This window comes from Benincasa hispida, chromosome 3, assembly GCF_027475165.1.
Source record: "Benincasa hispida cultivar pf3 chromosome 3, pf3_genome.v1.1, whole genome shotgun sequence".
Taxonomy (NCBI): Eukaryota; Viridiplantae; Streptophyta; class Magnoliopsida; order Cucurbitales; family Cucurbitaceae; genus Benincasa; species Benincasa hispida.
Genome location: NC_143480.1, coordinates 2,546,087 through 2,570,501, shown reverse-complemented (window position 1 = coordinate 2,570,501; position 24,415 = coordinate 2,546,087). Strand labels below are relative to the sequence as shown.

The 24,415-nt window shown below is 34.1% G+C and overlaps 2 protein-coding genes and 1 pseudogene across 5 annotated transcripts; 2 read left to right on the top strand and 1 right to left on the bottom strand.

Annotated features, from left to right (window-relative positions):
- Positions 1-7,437: 7,437 nt before the first annotated feature.
- LOC120073077 (berberine bridge enzyme-like 8 pseudogene) lies at positions 7,438-9,093 on the top strand (annotated as a pseudogene).
- Positions 9,094-10,209: 1,116 nt separating this feature from the next.
- On the top strand, positions 10,210-12,332 carry LOC120072684 (eukaryotic translation initiation factor 3 subunit D-like). The gene has a single exon (XM_039025126.2). The coding sequence runs from the start codon at positions 10,397-10,399 to the stop codon at positions 12,095-12,097; it is 1,701 nt and encodes a 566-aa protein (XP_038881054.1). The 5' UTR covers positions 10,210-10,396; the 3' UTR covers positions 12,098-12,332.
- A 1,203-nt stretch (positions 12,333-13,535) lies between these two features.
- On the bottom strand, positions 13,536-19,282 carry LOC120072685 (alpha amino-terminal protein methyltransferase). 4 transcript variants are annotated; one of them, XM_039025133.2, is made up of 8 exons: positions 18,857-19,282; positions 18,694-18,752; positions 17,648-17,767; positions 16,924-17,025; positions 15,835-15,889; positions 15,481-15,578; positions 14,202-14,373; positions 13,536-13,763 (listed from the first exon to the last, which is right to left on the bottom strand). In XM_039025133.2, the coding sequence occupies exons 1-7, from the start codon at positions 19,125-19,127 to the stop codon at positions 14,251-14,253; spliced, it is 828 nt and encodes a 275-aa protein (XP_038881061.2). In that variant the 5' UTR covers positions 19,128-19,282; the 3' UTR covers positions 13,536-13,763; positions 14,202-14,250. The 4 variants fall into 4 exon arrangements, with proteins under 4 accessions (XP_038881061.2, XP_090167833.1, XP_038881057.2 ...); XM_090311707.1 differs by having other exon boundaries at positions 13,536-13,758; XM_039025129.2 differs by having other exon boundaries at positions 14,255-14,373.
- Between the last annotated feature and the right edge of the window lie 5,133 nt (positions 19,283-24,415).

The following is a 24,415-nucleotide window of genomic DNA, read 5'->3' as shown; positions in this document are numbered from 1 at the left end:
ACTCTGGGAGAATTATGACACCAATCCCAACAAAAATAAGTTGGAATCAAAGGGCATATGAAGAAAGCTCACTGAACCAACCCATTGAAGAACACCTTCTTCATCCGAATTTTTCAGCAAAAATTCAGTCAATTCACCATTCCTTTCTTCACTCCAATCTCTTCAATATATTGTAGACTATCATTTAAAGAGATGTGTTACATGGAATGCAACTCATACTTGGAGTAAAACCAAAGAATAAGTGGTGGGTTCCTTGTGAGCAAGTTGAAGATGAACTTGAAAAACCCATTTTCCAAGTTTTGTGTAATTTTTCAATTTCCAAAAATCCAAAATTGATTTAAGAATCATATTTTATTAATTTTGCATATTAATTTCATAATTAATTTTCTAATAAAATTAATAAATAATTATTTAAATAATTTAAATAATTCTAATTAATTTAATATCTAATATTAAATTAATTTTTACACAAATTCATCTTCATATATTTAAATCATATTTAAATATATTTTCTCCAATTCCATTTGATTCTAATTTGAACGTTTCAAATTAACTTATCACACTACTCTAGAGCTAATCCATTTTCGAGCTAGTTGGGGGGCCTCATGGACCAACAGATCATGGGCTTCAACAATCCGAGATTAATCGGCTAAACTCATTAGACCGATTTAATCCCCATTTGTTAACTAATGGGTCACTCCATTAAAGCCCATAGTTGAACTCCCCTCACTGTAGATATATTATGCATACTTAATATAACCATGATTAGTAAGTTAACCCTTAACAGGTTGTTCGCAATAACGGCTGGGTCAAATCTCTGGTTTACCCCCGAAATTACCTATTGTTCCTTAAGTCCCCATTGATCCCCTAATGAACAATTGTTTTGTGATCCAATCACAAAATCGAGTCCCTCTCATGCCAAATGAGAGGGCGGGATCCCTTGTTCAAGCCTCAAAATCAGCACTTAAGGGAACAACCTCTCCACTATCCCTAAAGCGGGTAGGAGTGAATTCCCTCTTGCACCCTATGTCCCCAGCTATCTATCCAGTCTCACCCCTGAAATGGCAGTCATATTGAGCCGACGTTGTTGAACCAACCCTCACCTATGCAAATCTAAGGGCAATCCCAGATAAACAGGAGTTCATAATTAGCCAAGGATTAAGGTCAAGTTACCTAGGTCATCGCTTTGAAATAGTTAGTCTTAAACAGTAAACAACGTTATAAAGTAACAGTGACTTATTTCGTGGTCCGATCTTGTACAAACTCTTTTGCACAAGGACAACCCCACTCCTCATGTCCAACATGAACGAATTAGGATCACTTCGTTTGTAGCACTTTACAACTCCTTGTAACAACTGCAGAGCAGACCGCATCCAATAATGTTACCAGAATAAGGTACCCAACCTTATCCATGTACTATAGATCATTTTGACTATTTACTCGAACCTGATCCACCTTTATATCTCCACATAAAGTTCAAGTACTCATCCAATAGTCAAGGGACTTTTAGGTTTATTGGATTTCTATTCAAGCAATAGATCTATTCAATAACAACTTTATTGAATTTTCAGAATAAGCTCCATTGTTTACATACCACGAGTTTTAGGACATAAAACCCAACAATTATGGAGAGAGAAAATGCATTTACTATGATTTTTTCCCTTCTTTAATTGTAGGGATAAAATGCGTTTGATATATTTTTTTTTCCATTTTCATTTGGAGAGAGAATACGATATTTAATATGATTTTATTTTCCATTTAGTTTTTCATGTCGATTTTTGTTATTATGTGAAATGTTCCATTGCTTGTTCACTTATACATATAACATATTCCATTTTTTATTTGGAAACATTCTAAAAATATATATGAAATATATTGGTAAATATATTTGATATCTACTCAAATATTCATGCTTATTTTTAGATATACCTTAGACAATATGATAGCTACTCAAATATTCATGGTTATTTTTAAATATACCTTAGACAATAAATTTTAGAACATATGTGCAAGTGTGTATATATCATATATCATAAATTCAAAGTAGTCAAAAATCAACAAAAAAAAAAGTATATATATACCATATTATATAAATCACAGATGAACTTGATGTTCAAGATAGAACACATATATAAGCGTATATATCACAGAACAATAAATCTAAATATAAAGATCATCATCGTTTATATAAAATAAACGATTATATATATCATAGTATATATATCATCATTGTTTATATTAAACCCCCACCATCGACCAAATCTTCTTGCCTAGGTCCGTCGACTGGATCTGCCCAAGTCCGTGCACGGATTTGCTCATGCTTGGTGTTGGAAGCTTCGTCATGTTGTCTCACGTCGTTTGCTTACTCAAGCTTGCGCCGCCGTTGACTGGATTTGCCCGAGTCTGCGTTGGATTTTCTCACGCTCGGTGCCAGAAGCTTCACCTCGCACCACGCTGTCTCACACCGCCCATCTGCAACCACGTTATTGTCTGCTTGAGCCCGCATTAGAGATTCTCTCTCCCTACAACGTCGTCCATCGCCTGCAACTCACACTGCCAGAAGGAGAAAATAGAGGGAGGAGGAAGAAGAAATGGATGTGAATTATGGGGGAGAGAATATATTAAATATATTATTGGGATGAGAGAATATATGCATGGGGGAGAGAGAAATATATATATATATATATATATACACACACACAGAACGTAGGTGAGGGTTAAGTTCTAAATAACCAAATCAATAGTTTTTTTTTTTTTTTTTTTTTGTAAGAAATGAAATGTTAAAGACATTCACGTAATATTTTTTAGACATTTTATGTAGAAATCCGTTCAAGAAATGAGGCATGTATTCGACCCACTTGAATATGGAAAGAATAATAACTTGGACCAAATGTCCAAACTGATCTATTGGACTCTAAGGGGCACTTTGGGACGCTAAGATGATATAGGATATCAGATGTTCTGATGTCTGGGAAGTTCTGATGTCTGTGTTTAGGTGTACAGAATTGTTATGTCTGAGTTGATATGTCTGTGTTTAGGTGTGCAGAGTTGTTATGTCTAAGTTCATATGTCTATGTTTAGGTGTGCAGAGTTCACATGTCAGTGTTATCTAGTTCAGTTTTTGTACTCTATAATAATTTGTCTGTATGAGTACTTTTTTTAAAAATCTTATAATCCAATTATTATTGTTTCCATCCTATTTGGAATAATACATTGATTGCATTTTTTTTTATTCTTTCCAATCTCAAGATATGGTATACGATTCAATTTTATATTATTCATTCCAAACTTCTCATCAAAGAAAGTCAAAAGGTTTTACAAAATAGTGTTAATTTAGACTGAATATGAAATTCATTAAATTCATTCAACTGATAGAAAAAATTAGATCGGATATGAAATTCATTAAATTCTTTCCCCTCAAAAGATTTTACATAACTTGATGACCTTACATGACCATTTTACAACTTGATTATAAATATTTGCATCCATATATAAGGGCCACATTCCACGGGCCATTTGTATATGTCACAAAAAATCAACAAATATATGATACCTATGGAATAAGAGACTAGAGGAAGTTACAAAAAATAATAACAAACCAACTTGCAAACACCGATAACGTAATTAATTAGTCTTGCCCAACAAACACATGCAATACCTTTTCCTTTATGGTCTTTTTACATTATTATATGATGTATAAATATATCTTCATCGAGGAATAAAAAGTATCGAGTTCAGTTTTTCTATGATCAAGCATAAACAAATATGATCGAGTATGATCAAGTATGAACGAGTATGAACGATCGAGTATGATCGAGTATGTTCAAAGCATGATCGAGTATGATCAAGTATGTTCAAGCACGATTGAGTATGGTCGAGTATGGTTGAGATAGACGTGAGAGAGAGGACTATCGATATGCATGAAGTGGAAGGAAAATGAAACATGACATATGATACGCGGAGGAAAATGAAACGGTGAGATACGAAACATGGAAGGAAAATGGGCCCACAAACAATTCAAATAGGTGAGATCGGATAATGGGCTCCCAAACATTGAGATGATATACCAATTGAATGAACTCTAACAAGAAGAACATTGAGCGGAAGCGGATCGACCAAATTCCATAATTTATTGAATACAAAGTTTTATAGTAAATAAATAAAAGGATATGCATTGAAATCTAAATTATAACATGCTTTACAAGAAAAGGTTTCAAGAAATACACCTTTGTTGAACCTTTTCTTCACGATTCTCCCTCGAACAAACACGAACAACTTGAAGACCTACTTCAAGATAACTTCGAACAAAAAACCCAGACACTACTACAATAGAAACCTTGGTATTCTCAGGGTGAAAACCCAGGAGTGGTGGGCTATGACTATTTTGGTTAAGAGGGGAAGGTTAATATAGAGGAAGAAGAAGATTGAAAATTCCCTCATGAACATAAAAATACACAGAACACTTCTGTAAATACGTCTCAATTATTCAACTGCATCAAATGTCTAGAACAAAAAGAAAACCATTTTCTTTTTATTCTCTTTTGCCAAATAGAATAACCACCCCCACTAATGTGGGTGGAGAGAAAATATACTTCCTTATTATCAAAATAATAATAATAATAATAATATAAATATGATAACTAACTTATCATATATATATATATATTAAATTATATGTTATATCAAATATAACATATAACCTATAGTTTTAATATTGTATCACATACAATATAAACTATAGTTTTTTTTCTCTATTATATGACATTTAATATAAATCATATTTATATTAAATTTAACAACTATGAATCCAATTCATAGAAAATATATTTGAATCTCATTCAAATATTTATTTTCTTCCATTAAGCTATAATGTATCAAATACATTATGACAATTATATCACATATAATTGAAACAATTTAATTATATCATATATAATTAAATCTCTCTATTAATTTGAACAATTCAAATTAATCCAAAAACTGATTCTCAACTAAATCCTATTGAGCTACCAAGGGGACCTCATGGACCTGTAGCTTGAAGCTCCAACAGTATATGAATAATTAATTAAACTTTTTAATTACATTATTCACCATCCGTTAACTATTGAACACTCTACTAAATACTGACAGCTGCACTCTTCGCACTACAGATATATTTATGTGTCCATTGGATATAAACAATCAACAGTATGATGACCTTTCACAAATTGCTCGTAAGTACAATTTGGCCAAATTATCGTTTTGCCCTTGTAATTATATCTAACTCTTTAAGTACCACTGATTCCTCTAATGAACAATAGATCATAGTCCTACTATGACTAAACCCCTCTCGGGCCAGGAGAGAGTGTGGCGCCACATTGTTCAAGACTTAGAATCAACCTTTAAGGAAGCAATTCATCTACTTACCCCAACCTCGAGGAAAGAGTGAATTCCATATTGTGTAGTCTTGTTCCCAATCAGACGAATCCCCAAAATAGTAGGCTTGTTGAGTCTGCGATCTGGCCACTCTCACCATAAAAATCAATGGATCGCCCTTATAGGCAGAAATTCACAACTCATTCAAGATTCAGGTCATGTTACCTATGGTCATCCTGGTGAAATGTAAGTCTCTATTATGAACGGCATTATATAATGAAACTAAACATTTCGTGGTCGGGTCTTATACAAACTTCCTTGTATAGAATATCCCCGCCCGTATGTCTATACATGAATGATCAGGATCAGATCATTTGTAGCACTTTACAACAATTGTAATACCTAAAAGTGGGTCATACTCATAGTGTCATAAGAATAATATACCCAGTCTTATCCATCTACTACAAACCATTTAGGTTATCACTTAAACATGATCCACTCGTATGTCTCTACATACATGTTTAAGTTACAAAGATAACTTTGGATGTTAGTTTATTGGTTTGTGGTTAATGCAACTAAAATATCGTACAGATAATGAATAAAATATCAAATATTTTATTAAATACATAACAAGTTTGTTCAACCATGTTTACAAATTAATCCTACGAGATTTAGGCATCAAACTCGACACCAACCTATGTTATACCATCTCATGTTGGGCCCCAAACAACCCCTAACTGAGCCTAAGTCCCACCATTTGATTTATGAGACATGTTAACAAAGATGAATATAAATAAAATTATATTTGACAAAATTAATCGCAAAATGATCAACAGTTTTTAGAAAAGAAACAAATATGTAATTGTTATTTCATTATATTATATATACTCCCTATTGGAGAAAACTTAGTCGATTAGATTATAAATCGATTGATTTATGATTATTTTTCTTTTGGAGAAATTGATTTATGAATTTTGAGTGCTGTTTATTGTAAGCTCTTGAATTATCGTGGTCGTCGTTGTTATTATTATTATTATTATTATTATTATTATTATTATTATTATTATTATTATTATTGACTAATTTCGTTTTTAAAATTTCATATTTTCTAATCTAATTTGATGTCCAATATATTTTTAATATTTTTAAGTTAAATCATCTATTAAATATAAAATTGGAAGTTGTAAGATTTTTTTAAAAGTCAAACAACCTTTCTTTCACGATCAATAATCTATTAAATACAATCTTAAAAACTTGGTCAAATTTATAATGTTAACAATAACAATGTGTTCATTTTTGTTATATAGCAGACTGATATAAAGTCTTAAATATTTCAGGTTTTGTGTGTGTTTGTTTGTTAATATAATAAGAATAAAGGTAATCAAACCACAAATCTCTTAATCAATAGCACATATTATAATTGAGTTAAGTTGTTTTCTCTTTCATTATATGTTATATGCTTAAAATTTTTATATTCAAATTGTTACCTTATTTTAAATTATTATAGTATCATATTAAAAAATAAAACTAAAAGAAAATGTTATTCAAGTTTTGTGAATCGATAATTACAATCTTAGATATCATTGAATAAATCTCTATTTTATAAGTACTAACGATAAAATAATGTGAGAATTAGGTTGTTATCATATGTAAGATCAACAAAATAGATTAAGTTAACAAATTTTTGAATAATTTAATAATATTTAGAACCTATCCCTCAAACTAGTGTGACTATACGAAAAGTTTCTCATTTTGAAACCGATTGCCAAACATGCACATGAAATTTAATTAGCAATTTATTACGATAATGTATAAGGGAAGAGGGAAAAAAAAAACCTTCCAATTAAAAGGGGAGTGTTATGGATGATTATTTTCTATGTTCAACGCACCACACAAACTCATTAAATTAAATTAAATTAAATTATCTTTTGTGACCTATTCGTTTTCCCCATGGAAAAAAAAAAGCATTTACATCCTTTTAATATGCACAAAAAAAAAATAAAAATAAAGAAATACATTAATTTTTCATCTATTAATATATACTAACCCATTTCAAATTTGGAAGTGAAGTCATAATATTAACGTTAATCAAATATGTGGCCTCATTCTTTGATCTATCTTCTTCTTCTTCTTCTGTTTTCATTTTCATTAGCATCTTCCTCCTATGAATCAACAACACCTCTTCAAAGATTTCTAAGTTGTCTTCGAATCCAATCCTCACCCTCCATTTCTAATCTCATCTACACTCCTCAAAACGCTTCATTTTCATCTGTTCTTCAATCTTACAACAGAAACCTCCGATTTCTAACCCCACAAACTCCTAAGCCTGTTGTCATAATCACGCCACTGAACCCGACCCATGTCCAAGCCACCATCCTCTGCGCCAAGCCCGTAGGCCTGGAGGTTCGAGTTAGGAGTGGCGGCCATGATTACGAGGGCCTTTCCTACCGTTCCACCGTCCCTTTTGTTCTTCTCGACATGTTCAATCTTCGTAACATTGATATTTCTAAAGAAGCCACCAATTACGTTGCGTGGATTGAAGCCGGGGCCATTGTGGGCGAACTTTACCATCGTATTGCTCAATTCAGTCCCACTCTTGCGTTTCCTGCTGGGGTTTGTCCTTCCATTGGCGTTGGCGGCCATTTTAGTGGAGGCGGATATGGGAATCTCATGAGAAAATATGGACTTTCTGTTGATAATATTATCGATGCTCTGTTTGTCGATGTGATTGGTGTGATTCACGATCGTAAGTCTATGGGGGAAGATTTGTTTTGGGCTATTAGAGGAGGTGGGGCTGCTAGTTTCGGCGTTGTTATTTCGTGGAAGATCAAATTAGTGTCAGTCCCTGACACTGTGACGGTTTTCAATTTGAAACTGACAGTAGAACAGGGTGCACTCGATGTGGCTCACCGTTGGCAATCTGTGGCCCCTAATCTACCGAAGGACTTATTTATTAGAGCAATGCACAACGTAATGGCGTCCGCTACAAACGAAGGGGAGTTCACAGTACAAGTTTCTTTTATCGGATTGTTCTTGGGAACTACTGAATCACTCATTCCTTTGATGAACAAGTATTTCCCTGAATTGGGTTTAAACAAAAGTGATTGTAGCGAGAGAAAATGGGTTGAATCGACTCTGTTTTGGAATAATTCCCCTGAAGGGAGCAATATAGACACTCTGCTCAATAGACCCAAGAATGGTTCTGTTTTCTTCAAGAGTAGATCTGATTATGTGAAGAAGCCGATCTCGAAGGAAGGGATTTCAGCGATTTGGCGAACTATGATTGGATTTGAGAATACCCATTTGGTGATGCAATGGAATCCATATGGAGGAAAAATGTGGGAGATTGAAGAATCCGCTACTCCATTTCCACATAGAGCTGGGAATTTGTTTTTGATTCAGTACCCATTGGCCTGGGTAGAAGAAGGAATTGAATCTGCGAATTTTTATATGAACATGTCGAAGAGCTTGTATAATTTCATGACTCCGTTTGTGTCGAGATCTCCCAGAGAATCGTTTTTGAATTACAGAGATCTTGACATTGGGGCGAATCTAGGGAGTGAAACCAATTACAGGGTTGCAGAAGAATGTGGGCGGAAGTATTTTAAACGAAACTTTGATCGATTGGTAAAAGTGAAGACGATGGTGGATCCTGATAATTTTTTTAGAAATGAACAGAGTATTCCTCCATTGCCCAAAGGAAAATTTGTTTGAAGATTTGTAAGCTTCAACTAATCTGAATTATAGTGGAATTTCAATGTTATAACTCACTCATCACTATGAATGATGATTATATATGTGTGTGACAAAGATGATTATGAAATATATTTAAAGCAAGTCTTCAGGCGAAATTTTTCCACTAAATAGCCGTTCTATACACATTTCAATAACTCCATCGTTCTATACACATTTCAATAACTCCATGGTTTGGACATCTCATTCTCAACATGAGAGTTAGACTGACATTTTTTGTTATCATGAAAAAATTAAATAAATATAACAAAACTATCCGCAAAATAACACTAACGTTGTTGGTCCAAATTGAAAAGATGGACTATCCCATTGCATGGAAAATTACGTTAGCTATCAAATTAATATTATATTTCAATAACTCCATTGTGTCCGGTTATTGTGTTCACTTTCGTCCAGACTCTATTCTTCAATAACATTAGTACTTGAAATATAATTTGATGCAAGCAATCCTATATCTTTTTTCAGTTCAATGTTGTACGTGTAATAAGGTGACAATAATGAGGACGTCAATCATCTTTGTCTTTGATACTGACTCCCCATTTAGTTTGTAACAGAAGCTTCTTAAGTGTTTTGAGTTTAAAGTGATTCTCCCTAGAAGTGTTAAGAAGTTCATACTTCAAATGTCCCGTAACTATTCGTTCAAAGGCAATAGACAAATCTTGTTACCAAATGCTTTTAAGGATGCGACTGGAAACTCTATGCTTTGGCTAAAATGAAATAAGAGTCTTTGAAAGATTTGATAGGAAATTTTGAGCTTTGAGAACTAATTAGTTATATATGATTATTCAATGCATGACTATTAAGTTTTCAAATAATGTGATAACGATCTCTATCATAGACTAATAGTAAGGGTAATTTTATTGACTTTTTAAGTTTAAAATGTTAATGTAACTTTTGAAAGTGCAAGAATATTTTTGAAGTCGATTAAAGAAAAATATACTAAAGTATTTTTTAAATTGATTTTAAACTTCAAGGGCTTTATTGAAAATTTTGAAAGTTAAGAAGGTAATTTTTAAAATAAAGCATAGAATTAATGTACTCTGTATAATTTAGCATTTTAAATTTATCTAGTATTTAAAAAGGAGAGGGGGAAAGAAAAAAAAAAAAAAAACTATTGACTGTGAGGCAGTATTGTAATTTTTCACAAGGTTCTCTTAAGGCAAAGAAAACCCTAGCTTCTTTGTTTTTCTTCTTTTCCCCAATTTCATCAGCCGCCGCTCTCTAACTCTGATTTTCTTCTGTTCCCCATTCTCCTTCTGATCGGAGAAAAACTCAAATCCAATTACAGATGGTCGGAGGCTTTGAAGTGGGAGCTGTCCCCTACAACCCCGACGGTTGGGGTCCGCCGGACTCCACCGCCACTCTCGTCGCTTCCTCTAACCTCCCTCTCAATGTCCCCTTTGCCCCATTCTCTCGCTCCGATAAGCTTGGCCGGATCGCCGATTGGACTCGAACCATGAATAACCCTGGCCGACCAAAGACTGCTTCCGATTCCGTCTTCGATTTCACGAACGACGATTCCTTTCCGGCCAATGCCGACGAGGACATGTCCTTCCGTTTGGTCGATGGAAAGCCTCCTCCGCGCCCCAAATTTGGCCCTAAATGGCGATTCAACCAACAAAGGACCCAGCTACCTCAGCGCCGTGACGAAGAAGTTGAAGCTCGAAAGCGCGAGGCTGAGAAGGAGCGGGCTCGCCGTGACCGCCTTTATAACCTCAACAGGTCTAATGTCAATGCCCCCCGTCGCGAAGCCGCTGTTTTCAAATCCTCTGTGGAAATTCAACCCGAATGGAACATGCTTGATCAGATTCCCTTCTCCACTTTCTCGAAGCTGTCCTTCTCTGTTCCTGAGCCAGAAGACCTTCTTCTATGCGGCGGGCTAGAGTTCTATGATCGAGCATACGACCGAATCACTCCCAAGAACGAGCGCCGCCTCGAGCGCTTCAAGAACCGCAACTTCTTCAAGGTAACTACTACTGATGATCCTGTCATTCGTCGTTTAGCAAATGAGGACAAAGCCACAGTTTTCGCTACGGATGCCATCCTTTCCACCCTTATGTGTGCAACTAGATCGGTTTACTCCTGGGATATTGTGGTTCAACGTGTTGGGAACAAGCTTTTCTTTGATAAGAGGGATGGGTCGCAACTTGATTTGCTTGCGGTCCACGAGACCTCTCAGGAACCTTTACCAGAGGCCAAGGACGATATCAACTCCGCTTACTCACTGAGTGTTGAAGCTGCTTACATTAATCAGAACTTCTCGCAGCAAGTTTTAGTTAGGGACGGAAATAAGGTGGCCTTTGACGAACCAAACCCATTTGCAAATGAGGGTGAGGAGGTCGCTTCAGTTGCTTATAGGTACAGGAGGTGGAAACTCGATGATGATATGTATCTTGTTGCGCGGTGTGAGGTTCAAAGTGTTATGGAGGTTAATAAGCAAAGATCATTCTTGACTTTGAATGCTCTTAATGAATTTGATCCCAAGTATTCTGGTGTTGATTGGAGGCAGAAATTGGAAACACAGAGGGGTGCTGTTTTGGCCACTGAGTTGAAGAACAATGCTAATAAATTGGCAAAATGGACAGCTCAAGCCCTGTTGGCTAGTGCAGATATGATGAAGTTGGGATATGTCTCTAGGGTTCATCCTCGCGATCACTTTAACCATGTCATTTTAGCTGTGGTTGGATATAAACCTAAGGATTTTGCAGGTCAAATTAACTTGAATACGTCTAACATGTGGGGTATTGTTAAATCCATTGTGGATTTGTGCATGAAATTGAATGAAGGTAAGTACGTTTTGGTTAAGGACCCATCAAAACCACAGGTTAGGATCTATGAGGTTCCTGCAGATGCATTTGAGAATGATTATGTTGAGGAGCCACTGGCTGAGGAGGACCAAGTGCAACCACCAGCAGAAGATGAAAATGGTGCCACCGCTAATGCAGGGGCGGATGATGCAGAAGAGAAGGTTGATGCTGCTCAAGCTTAAGTCAGCAGCATCCATTGTTGCCTTTTCCAACTTGCTCGGGGAAGTTAAAATTTTAATCTTTTGTGTCTTTTTGCGCCTTTTTTTTTTTTTTTCCTCTCCTGAGATTGTCATTTATATTGGTTTTGAATTCCGGCAAGCATAATACGACACATCAACTTTCACATATTTAAACATTTTGCTGGCACAGCTGGTTATGCTATTATGGAAAGTTTTGAACATGAGTTCTTTCCATCAATCATATCTATTCCTATCGAGACATAGACATAGTTTCTTTTATGTCTTTGCTTATGGATTCTAGTTTTCAATTTAGTAAGTCTGACTGTGATGCGTAAAGGATTTGATACACCTACCATCTACAACCTTCAGAATGTTGAACGTGAGCTGATGAGCTGTATAAGGTTTTTTATTGCTTGCTTCTGAGAAATGGCTCAGTTGGTGGCAGGTAAAATGACAACTTATATGCCACTGGTATCATACTAATTTGTATCTCTACTAGTACTTGGTTCTTTTATGACTGGCATTTCACTTTTTCTTGGTTCTTTAACCCTTTCAAGGGTTGGAGCATGAACCATGAAGAGAGATACAAACCGAAGAGTGTGTTTTTGTTTTTGTTTGTAAGTAGATCAATGTGAAAATTTAAATAGTGAACTGCTATGGCCAAAGAGGGGGAAATTGATGTGTTCATATTTGATACTAGTTATTTTAGCTGCGTAGTGATCTTTCTGCAGCTAAAGCTTATGTATCATCCATTCTGTGTATATTTACGAGTACTTAGGTTTATTTGATATGTAGCACTCATCGAAGAAGATAATTGCTAGTCTTAGAGAAGTTCTCAATATATCAGCCTTGTTATTTGCCTACATATTTTTAGTTGATCCCATTACCATACATCACCAATTTCGTATGAAACCTTCTTTTTTAAAAAGAAAAGGGGGAATAAAAAAGCAAGATCTCAAGTAAGGTGTGATAAAATACACAAAATTTTGTTGCTTTAGTAATCTGAAATTTCTTTTTGAATTCTAATTGAACGACATTCCCTCTTAACAGTTTATCCTAAAATGTGTTGTATAATGTTGTGTTGTTTGGTTGCTTATTTATTTTTATTATTTTAGTTGACTATTGTCGTATTAATGCATTTTATGATCGGTTTGGTCGACTTCAATCGGTTTCTTTTCAATTGCTTTTTTTTTTATTTATTTATTCCTTTTAACTCATAGGGGTATTTTTGACATCTACCAACGTTTCTCTGGACCTAAAATATATAGATTGCGACTAAAGAGTAGTACTAAAATCAATACCCAGAAGTTGTTAGTTGAAGCAGATTTTTTTAAAAGTAAAAATGAAGACTTTTATAATGAAATCATTGAACTACCTTTCCTCCGTTAGTGTTCCTTGCTCTTTCATGTATTTGAAGAGCATAAAAGGATAATCGTCCAAATTAGAACTCTGTAAATAGAGTATCATCACTTTTCATTAAAAATGAAGAAATATTAACGGTTGAAACATATTGAGTAAGAGAGAACTATTATGCAATGCACATCGCTTTTAACATAACAAAGGGAAAGGGCTTTGGGGGCGGATGGCAACGACATTTCCTTGCAAGCTTGAAAAACGAGAAGCTTGGTGTTTCCAGTTCCATCTACTATGAATTTGTATGTCAACTGGCCTACCACACAAAATAAATATAACTGAGAAATCAAAATATATAGATTCTTTTTAGTAGAACTCTCATTTTATCGCATTTCAGTGTTCGTATCCTGTGTTTCAAGCAGTATCTTCAACTACATGATATATATATAATTCCGTGTAAATCAGGCAACCATATATCTTTTCAAACAATCTATGAAGTGTAAAAATAAGATAAAAACAGTTGGCCCAAGAAATCCTTCTCTAAAACGAACTTTTTCTTTCCATCAGATCTTTAAAACGAGAGTATTCAACAATCAGAGACAAACAGTTAACAGAGACTACGAGAGGTCATACTTATCACTTGAAGACAAGATGATATCGTACGAGAATTTAGGACATGATATACTTACACAAACATGCAATCTACATATAATAAGGTTAAAAAGTAAGCACCCACAAATGTAAGTATTGCTACCCAAATCACAGCTACTGACTCATTCAGAAAGGAGAGATGGGAGTGCTCCTCACTTGATAACGCCAGGTCTATTGTTTTGTTCCCTTTTGGTGCGAGAACTCCTCTTCGGGACCTCTGTACTTAATGCATACATCTTCACAGGAAATAATTCCTGGGGAAATCCCTTTTGGTCCTAAAAACATCAACGACAAAGTAGAAAAAAAAATCAGTAATTGATATAGGAGGATGGATGATAGAACCCAGATATATTGAAATATAAAAGATAACAGAAATATAAGATAAACCAAGTGTTCAAGGGATTTGGACCTTCCCAATTTCACTCATCAAATTTGCTCATCTTCTCCATTCCCCTCTTCCTCTATTTATAACCAACTTCCCTAACACACTACTTAACTAATTACTAATATACCCTTAATATCCCTCTAATGCCATTCCTATCAGAGGAATTTTACAGAGTTAATAGAATTATACCCAGTTAAAAGAGTGTTCATGGATTGAGTTGGGAGGTGCTTGTTACAAATTTATTTATATTCAATCCAAGTAATCCAATCCTCTACGAGTAACCTAAGCTTTTCTTTAAAATGACTGGCTCTTAATCCACCTTGTGGTTCACGTTTGCTATCGAACTGTCTAACTAGTTCACATTTCAATTGAACATTTTTTAAAATTAAATAAATGCAAATTAAGTTCCTTTATGGAATAAGTTCCAGCATCCAGGATGAAGTTCATAAGCAAGTTACTAGGCAAAGCTAAGAAGATTTGCGTGGTATGATATGACAGTTAGTAGCAATGTGAACATGAACCATAAGGTGGGCTTGCGTGGTATGATATGACAGTTAGTAGCAACGTGAACATGAACCATGAGGTGGTGCACTACCTATCAGTTGCATGCTTGTAGAAAATTGGTTTACTTCTTTAGGACCCAGGGGAATTTGATTTAACCAAGTATAGGAAGGTAAAACAGGAATACTGAAAGGACTAGTCTACAACTTCATAGGACTAATAACTTCTTCTTTTTATTTTTTTATGTTTTTATTTTTTATTTTTTTTTAAAAAAAAAAGGAATCATCACTGGAAGGGTAGAAACTTAAGAGCCTTTTATGAACATAATCAGTTGAAATTACATTCATCTTACTGCACAGATGAATTTAAGAAATAAATAATGGATTAAAATAAAATAACCGAGGAAATCATTTTGCAATCTGGTTTGATGGTGGAACAGACGAAAGTAAATAAAAGTAGCATTGATTAAACTGAACCAAACGCATAGTCACTTTACCCTTGATTTAAATGGATAGAGTCCGCACTGGTTAAATAGATCTTTATAGTATGGGTCAGATCTTGTGATGCTTCGATCTTCTTTATCCAGTATGAATCCTGCAACAAGATACAACATTTGAATTCTGAAATGTTCATTTTGATTTTCAGCTAGAATCACTGGAAAAGTCGATAAGGCAGACAAGCTTAATGCAAAGGTTTTTCTTTTCTGATAAGAAACAGAAACTTTATTGAAGTTAGAACAATGAAAAGTTCATTGAATGAAGGTATCAGACATTGAAATTGAGATAATATATTCTTGTTACTAGAAGACAGCATAAGATTCATAAGGAAAAGAACTGAAAATGGCAAGTACCAGATCTTGCAATATTTTCCTTCAGGATGAAAATTCCGCCAGCTTTTAGGCCCAACTGAAAGTAACTGAATGGTTAGAGCCAATATGCATAATCTACCTGATGCAGTCAGGTAGACTAACAGAAATAAATCATCAGAATTTTTGTTTTTAACAAGAGTTGTCAGAAAATACGAAATTTTTATTACTTGCCAGATGTTATCAGACATGAAAAATTGATTACTTGCAAGTTGAATATGGTGTTATCAGAAACATGAACAACTACCAATGTGAAAGGAAAAATGAAAACAGTGAGAAAGATAAGAGCCATAATAATTAATGTCCCGAATGAACTTATCATTTACAAGAAGCACCATAAGACTCACCGAGTCAGAATGATTTTCGAGCCAATAGCCACAATATAATGATCAATTCATCTTTCGACGTTCAAATGATGATTTTCTCATCAATGCCAACTGCGAGTACAAACCTTCACTACGAGAACATATCTTGTCTACCCTTGTGTTCCACTTTCTTCTGAGAAATGAGTTCCTTGTTTCTTATCCATATAATATTAAAAATTTCCATTTTCATTATAATATTATCAAAAAGATATTACCCTGTGATATTAATTGAAATATTGAAACTTTCACACATAAAGTTACTTGATATCTTTCTAAAATTATAAATACATTGAAATTTTAGGTTTGAATCTGAATAAAGCTTTCAAGCTTTCATGCACGGTAAACTTTGTCACCAGTATGTCTATTGACATTGTTACGACATCTTACTCTCTGATGTGAATATCATATTGACCTTCATCATTATCATTGATTCATTTCCATTTTCAAAACTGTTTTAGTAACTAATTCAAAATATATCATCAACATTAGAAGAACTCCACAACAAATAAAGGTGGAAAACAAAAAATAAAAGCTAAAAGGTAAGGTAAGAGAAAAATGAGAAGATCTAAACCATTTGAAGCGTTTAACTGAAACTGACAGCTAGACCACTTTACACCCAAAGGGACTCAAGAAATGATAAATAACTCAAGTAACAAAATTCTTCAGAGCTTGATTCGAGAAAAATAAAATAAAATAAAATACAACTTACCTTGGCTCTTTTAAAGAATGAGATGAAGTCCTCGTCAGTGAGATGTCCAATACACCACTGAACCCAAATAACATCATATCTTCCTGCATCTGGCGTGAATTCCTAACAGTAGTGTAAATCTAGATGTTTTAGAAAACAGAAAACGACTTGCACCAGATACCAAATCAAGAAATATACAGCCGAATTCATGGATGTCAAAAAAAAATTCAGGCAGATAAGACATCTGGTAGTCATAATTTACTGCTGTAAATCAGATATGCACAGATAGATGGAGGAGATCCAAGGGCACTGTCGCATCAACTAAGATACCAAAGCAACTTATCACATATAATTCCTCAATACAATGTCTTACCTACTGGATGTTGAACCTCTATTCTGTGGTATCTAGCCATATTAAAAATTGTTTTCCTGTTTCTTTCTATTTAAGTTCAACAATAGTGTCTTAACAATGGAGCTATACTGATGTTGCCAATTGTTCTCCAGTTTCTTATAAACTCTTTTCTTTTCAGTTGCATAGTAGAGGATGGGGTGAGTTTGAGGGGAAAAAACTAAGAATATGCTCTTTATACGAAAACCAAAATTCCTTTCATAATAAAAAAATGGTACATAAGCTACCAATTACAACCTAAAGGGCCAAAGAGAAGATCTTGAGCAAACATAACCACGAAAAATAACAATTTTCTTGTTTTACATTAATATTGGGTATCGATAAACTACATATTACCTGAAGAGGCATGCAAAAGAAGTTAGTGGCTTTGTGCAGATCAGAGGCTCCATTACTTTCTGGAGCCAAGCTTCCACGGGCAGCCTCTAAGAAATGTGATACAGGTTCAAGAAGATCAACCTAAGGCTCAAAAAAAAGGTAAATAAATAAACAGTCTTTCTGTAAGAGTAAATTTGCATACTAATACACCAAAGAATTTATAAGAAAGGTACATGTTATAATAATTTTTCAATTGAAGGACAAAAGAAGTTAATATGGCTGACTGACTGCAATTCACATAAAGTTGAATGTGGAATTGAATGCTGTGCCCTTGGGAACATTGGATCTATAGTCACAACAATGCATTGATGACGGTCTACAATGAATCATAACATTGAATATCAATCACTGGAAAACCATTTATTGAAATCAAGGAAATGGTCATTACACAAATGGCCCAACCTCAATAATGGTATCCTGACAGGGGTATGCACTAGGAAACTAAATTTGAGTCTAGGCTGGAGAGACAAATGCTGCTGGAGTTGAAATCTGAGTAAGTTTACGTGGTTATTAATCTTATTGTTCTTATGTATAACAATCTCACAGTTCATCTGTTGCCAATTTTACGTTCAATATACTACTGGCTCAAAAGCATCAAAATTCCATCTAGCGTCCATGTGGTTACTTTAAGTATAAATATTTGTAATCTTTCTTCCTTTTCTATTCAAACAGATAGGAAGCTTTGCGATTCAACTGATTTAACAGCTATTCCTCCATATTCATCAGTCATTTGGTTCTTCACTATATATATATTTAAATAAAGGGAAAATAATGAGCATTAAATCCTCAACAGCTCAATAAGAGTTATTCTAGCCACTTATGTAAACTGCACATCTATTCATCTGATCATTCATGTCCACCTTTCAAGCTGCCGAGCGGATTGCACAAACCCAAAACCCCAAAGCAAGCACCATCGTAAATGTTACTCGATACAAATCCCAATACGGACAGATAGAGAGCAAGAAAGTAACATGGCAGGAATAAAAAATTAACATGTATCATCTTACCTCGTTAAAATATCTGATAAGAAGATTCTTGGTGACTCTCCCGATGCCAGAACCACAATCTGCAATAGCAGCTCCGACATTAGTAGCACAAAGTAACTTGTATAATCTTACCTCGTTAAAGTCTGGAATCAGAAAACTAAGAAGTGGGTATGAAGAGATATACCAAGAGCGACAAGGGGGCGGTCTTTTCCAGGAAAAGGGAAACGTTCGGCCAAAATGGATTTGAGAAAAACTTCACTACCCAAGATATCGGCGTCGTTAACATGGCCATAGCCGCCCAAAACCCCATCAACGGAAGCCTCAACACCTTGCCAATACCCTACGCCTTCACGATACCATTGGGTGCGCTTGGTGGGGTTTCCGACCTGCTCCATCCACATCTCCTCTGCATTCTTGAATTCATGGCCGTCTGTATCAGCACCGCTCCCTTCCATTAGCTATTGATAATGGCCAACTCTTTGATTCTGCTTTAATGCCCAAAGCGTAGGGCCTCGTCTCCCACCTGCTCCCGCCCGTCCCCTTGTCTCTTCTTGTGTGCACTGCTCTGATTTTTCTTCCCTCCTTGCCTTCTTAATCCACACCAATTTGCTTATGCTAAGTAAGTGATTACCAAAATCAAATTAAACGAAACTCCTTTTCAATAATCATTTCATTCTTTGTTTTTAAAAATTAAATCTGTACACACTATTTTTTTTTTCATTAATTTTTTAGGTCCAAATTTAATAACTAAAATGACTTTTAAGAATTATTTTTAATTTTTAAAATTTGATTAAGTATTCAATTATTGTAATACAAAACATGATAAGAAAAATATAGAAAATAAGCTCAATTTTCAAAAACAAAATAATTACCAAATGAGACATAAGAAATTAGATAATATTAAAATAAGTACGGCCAATTTTGTATTTAGTTCTCATTAAAAATGAGAACAATAACAAAAACAACGTGATTGCAGTTTGTATTTTTTTTTTTTAAAAATAAAATTGACCAACTAAACTAAAAAAGAGACGCGATGTATATTCATTTTTATGAACATTAAGATTAATTTAGATAAACTCTTTTTTTAATCGGTGAATACTTTGATTAATCAAAATAACTCAGATTTATGCTATATTTGAAAATAAATATTTATTGTATGTTATCGATGTAATTATCTTACCTCAAGTCAAGAACATCAATACTCTTATTTGTAGATGAAAGATTTCAACATTCACATTGCTTAGACATTTTTACTACAAGTATTCAAATAATCCTGAACTAACCAACTCAAACTATAAGGGTTGGATTGGATCTCGGGTTATATTTTTTGAAAAATTAGGTTGACCCAACCTGGGCCGAATTATTAATATATATATATATATATATATATATTAACTTTTTAGATTTTAGGATTTTGTTTTGAAGTATTGCTCATCCCTCTCCCTTGTCCCTCTTTCAGCTTCTCTCATCACCCTTTTAGACTGAACTACCGTGCTCCTACTCTTCCCCCCTTCAATTTCGTCTGCTCAATTGTCGTCGTCATCCTTCCCTCGCTGCTCATCCCTCTCCTTTCATCGTTGTTCCTTTCTCTTCGTTGCATAGTCACCGAGTCGTCATCATCTTCTTCGTCTCTTTCTGTCGGCATCGATTCCCATTTTTGGCTGTGGGTTTTCAATCTGGGAGTTTTTTTTTTACTCCAATTGGTACTTAAACGTGATGTACTTTCGTCTTCTAATGTTAGGTATGTGGATGAGTTTCAGGTTTTTGGCTTGAGATAAATTATCATATGGTCTAGTGGTTCCGATTATTTGATTTTAAATCCTTTTGTAATTTTAAATGACTTGATTCCCCTATTTATAGATGCTTCCCATTTTGTTGCAGTCTTCTCTTGAAGTACATTGAGTATTCTACTTTGTCAAAGCTTATTGTTTTGCTTTTTAAAAACTAGGCCTTGTGGTTTTAGCTATGAGTTTGATATCTATGTAATTCTAACTTTTTAATTTCATATATTCTTTTTTATATTATACATAAATATCTTTTATGGGAAAAAAACCAAACAATGCAAGGATTGGGTTGGGTTGGATTAGAAACCTGTTCGAGTCATTCGGATAGCCAATCCGACCGACCAAAATTTCTAATTGGTCCAAAAGAATCTCTCCAACCCAATCCAATCGACCCTGTTTGTATCTCTAATTTTTATTGCAACAAAATAAGTTCAACAAAAGTTTTTTTTTATTGACAATATAGGGGAGCAAAAATGATATTTTTAACTTCAAAATTGATACTACATGTTTCATTCCATTTAAGCTATAATCACTCCATGTAATGGAAACTACACTTTTTTTTTTGGCAAAGGTCACATATTTTTATTTATTTATGATGTAGATGTAGTGAAAATAGTTATATTCTCAGGAGGTTATATGCTGATGGATTGAAGTCAGTCAAATACAAAACGAGCTTGCTCACAAAGCTAAAAACAAGAGCCCAGCCCAAACATGCAGATAATGGGCTTATGTGTTGCTGAGGGCCCAATTCATCAATAGAAAGCTGGGCCTGTTTCTCGTGGTCCAAATGCAAACAAGAACAAAACGAACCCTGTTGATTAGGAAGGGACAGAGGCCTTTGGTGGCCAATATCAATATTTTTCTCCTCCACTAATAAATAATAGGGCTAATTACACAAATAACAACCAAACTCAAAATAAAAATATATATATATATATAGAACAAGAATAAACATATAAAATATATGAGACAAAATTAGCACTAGATATCATTGATAACAGTTATCAGCAATACAATATAAATAAATGACTAAAAAGTCCACACGCAATCTACCATTTCACGTTTCTTCTTTCGATTTTATCAAATTAAAAACTATCACAGATAGTAGCTATCAATAATAGTAACTGAAGGAACTATCACTGATAGCCACTGATAGCTACTATTATTTGATATTATTGATAGTTATTATTAGTGATAATTTTCAATTTGAGAAATATTAACACAACACTAAAATAGTGACATTTAAAATATCACCTTTCAATTTGCTATCAGGATGGTTATCATTGATACACTTTGATCAATTAGAAATAAACGTGAAATATTAACACCTAAGGCTATCAGTGGATATCAATGGTAGACTTTTATAAGTAGTTATCAACTTTTGAAAAAAGACTATCATCTTTCAAAGATTAACATTTAAAGTTATAAGTGATAGAAGTCTATCAATAAGAGGTCTATAAGTGATTACCTCTGATATTTACCTAAATCACATCACTAATATCACTAATATCATTCATTTTATTGATATATACCTAAGTCATATCACTGATATACAAATATCACCGATAGCTATAGCTATTATTGATAGTTTCAATCAGTGACTATCACTAATAACTTTTAGCAGGGGCTATCAATAATAGATTTTCATCAAATGGAATTGACTTTTATATCATTTATGTCATCGATATATGGATATCATCTAAGTTCTATCACTGATATCACTTATATCATAGTTATCGATGATAACTTCTGTCATTGATAACATACTATCAGAGATAACTTCTTGAAAAAACTGTGAAGTTCCGTAACGAAAGTGGGGATCGACCAAATTTTCATTTTTCACAGGATACAAATTTTACAGAATTCAAAAGGAAAATTATGCATTAATTGAATAAATTTACAACATGTATTGAAAGAGGGGAAAAAGGGAGAAGAAATTCATACATACCATTGAAGATCACAAGTTTTTCATGAAATCCCCTTCTCCACGATCCGATCATGAACTCTTCAAATAAAATTCCAATGAGCAACACCACAAGTGAGATCTCTGTACTCTCCTCTGGGATGAGTATCTCTCAAGAGTGTGTGGGCTCTGAGATTTTTGGAAGGAGGAAGTGAAGGGAAAACTATTGAAGGTTCCCACAGCGGAATGTGGGGATCGATCCCAATTTTTTATTTTTTTATACAGAATTTCCAAAAATTACAGAATTAAGAATAAAGATTATGCATTAAAAAATAAAATTACAACATGCTTTTCTAATTAAAAATGGAGGAAACAAATTTACCTTGGAAGAACCGATTTCTTCATGAAACCCCTCGAACAGATCACCATCTCTTCTTCCAAAAGGGATACCACCAAAATATGAACTCTTTGTATTCTTTAGGGTTGAAAATAGATAGGAGTTGTGGGCTCTGCCCTAGGTTTGGAAAAAGGAAGAAGATGGAAAGGAGGAGAGAGATTTTTCAGAGAACTTTTCTCTTTTGTGTGATTTTTTTTGAGAGAACTAAGAATTCATCTTACCCACTTCATGTATTGGATGAGAGATCAGGGGGAGGGAGTTATAACTCCCTCTTTTTATATATATAATAACTACTTTATTATATATATATATATATACACTATATGTTATATCAAATATAACACATAGTCTATAGTTTTATATTCTATCAAATACAACATAAGCTATAGTTTTATTTTTCTCTGAATAATACATGACATTTAATATAAATCACATTTAATTAAATTCAATTATATTAATCTCATCCATATAATTAATATTTGAATCATATTAAAATATATAATTCCTCTAAACTACTTTATGGTATTTAATATAAATCATATTTATATTAAATTTAATTATATGAATCTCATTCACATAATTAGTATTTGAATCATATTCAAATTTCTCTCAAGTACTTTATACTACAATGTATCAAATACATTATATTAATTATATCATATATAATTAATTCCCTCAATTAATTTGAACACTTCAAATTAATCCAAAATTAATTCTCAACTAAATCCCTGTTGAGCTACAGAGGGGACCTTATAGACCTATAGATTGAGGCTCTAATGGTACTTGGATAATTAATTAAACTCTTTAATTAAATTATCCAACTTCTATTAACTGTCGGTCATTCCACTAAAAATAGAGAGCTGCATATTGAGATTGGTGTCCTAATTCTCTCGGAGTCTCGTTGTTTGTAATGATACACATTGTTTGATGAATAAAATAAATGTTATTTCATTCTAGCATTTACTCATATCCAATAAACAAAACTCCTTGGTTATCTTATGTGAACTTAAGCATGTATATGTGATATACAAGTGGATCCATGCCTTAAGTGATAACCTAAATAGGTTTGTAGTATAAGGATTAAAGTGGGATACCTGATCCTAATGACACTAAGGATACGAACTGTTTTGTAGAGGTTTGCAAGTGTTGTAAACTACTACACATGGTAGATCCTGACCATTCATGTGGAGACGTACGAGCGGGAGTGTCCTATACAAAGAGTTCGTACAAGACCCAGACCACGAGATGACTAGACTTTGTATATAACGCCGTTGATACTAGAGACTTACATCTCACCTAAACGACCATAGGTGACATGATCTCAATCCTGAGTGTTTTGAGAACTCCTGCCTTTGAGAGCGGTCCTTTGACTAGTATGGGTGAGAGTGGCCAGATTGCCAACTCAACATGCCTACCTTTTTGGGGACTTGTCTGATTTGGGAGCTGAGAACTCAATCCATAAGATGGAATTCACTCATTTCCGGAAGTAGGAATAAGTAGAGAGATTTCTTTCTAAAGGGCTGATTTCGGGGCTTGAACATAGTGGCCACAGCTTCTCTTTGGAAGAGAGAACTCAATCATAGTAGGACTATGACTTATGTTCATTAGAGGGATCAGTGATACTTAAGAAGTTAGATGTAACTACAGAGGCATAACGGT

What these genes read in the sequence shown, in the direction of transcription:
- LOC120072684 (XM_039025126.2), top strand. Translation starts at nt 10,397, where the DNA reads ATGGTCGGAGGCTTTGAAGTGGGAGCTGTCCCCTACAACCCCGACGGT.
- LOC120072685 (XM_039025129.2), bottom strand. Translation starts at nt 19,127, where the DNA reads ATGGAAGGGAGCGGTGCTGATACAGACGGCCATGAATTCAAGAATGCA. An exon ending in TTATCAGATATTTTAACGAG is followed by an intron (nt 17,768 to 18,693) that starts GTAAGATGATAC and finishes TTTGAGCCTTAG; the next exon opens with GTTGATCTTCTTGAACCTGT. An exon ending in CATTCTTTAAAAGAGCCAAG is followed by an intron (nt 15,890 to 16,923) that starts GTAAGTTGTATT and finishes AGTTACTTTCAG; the next exon opens with TTGGGCCTAAAAGCTGGCGG.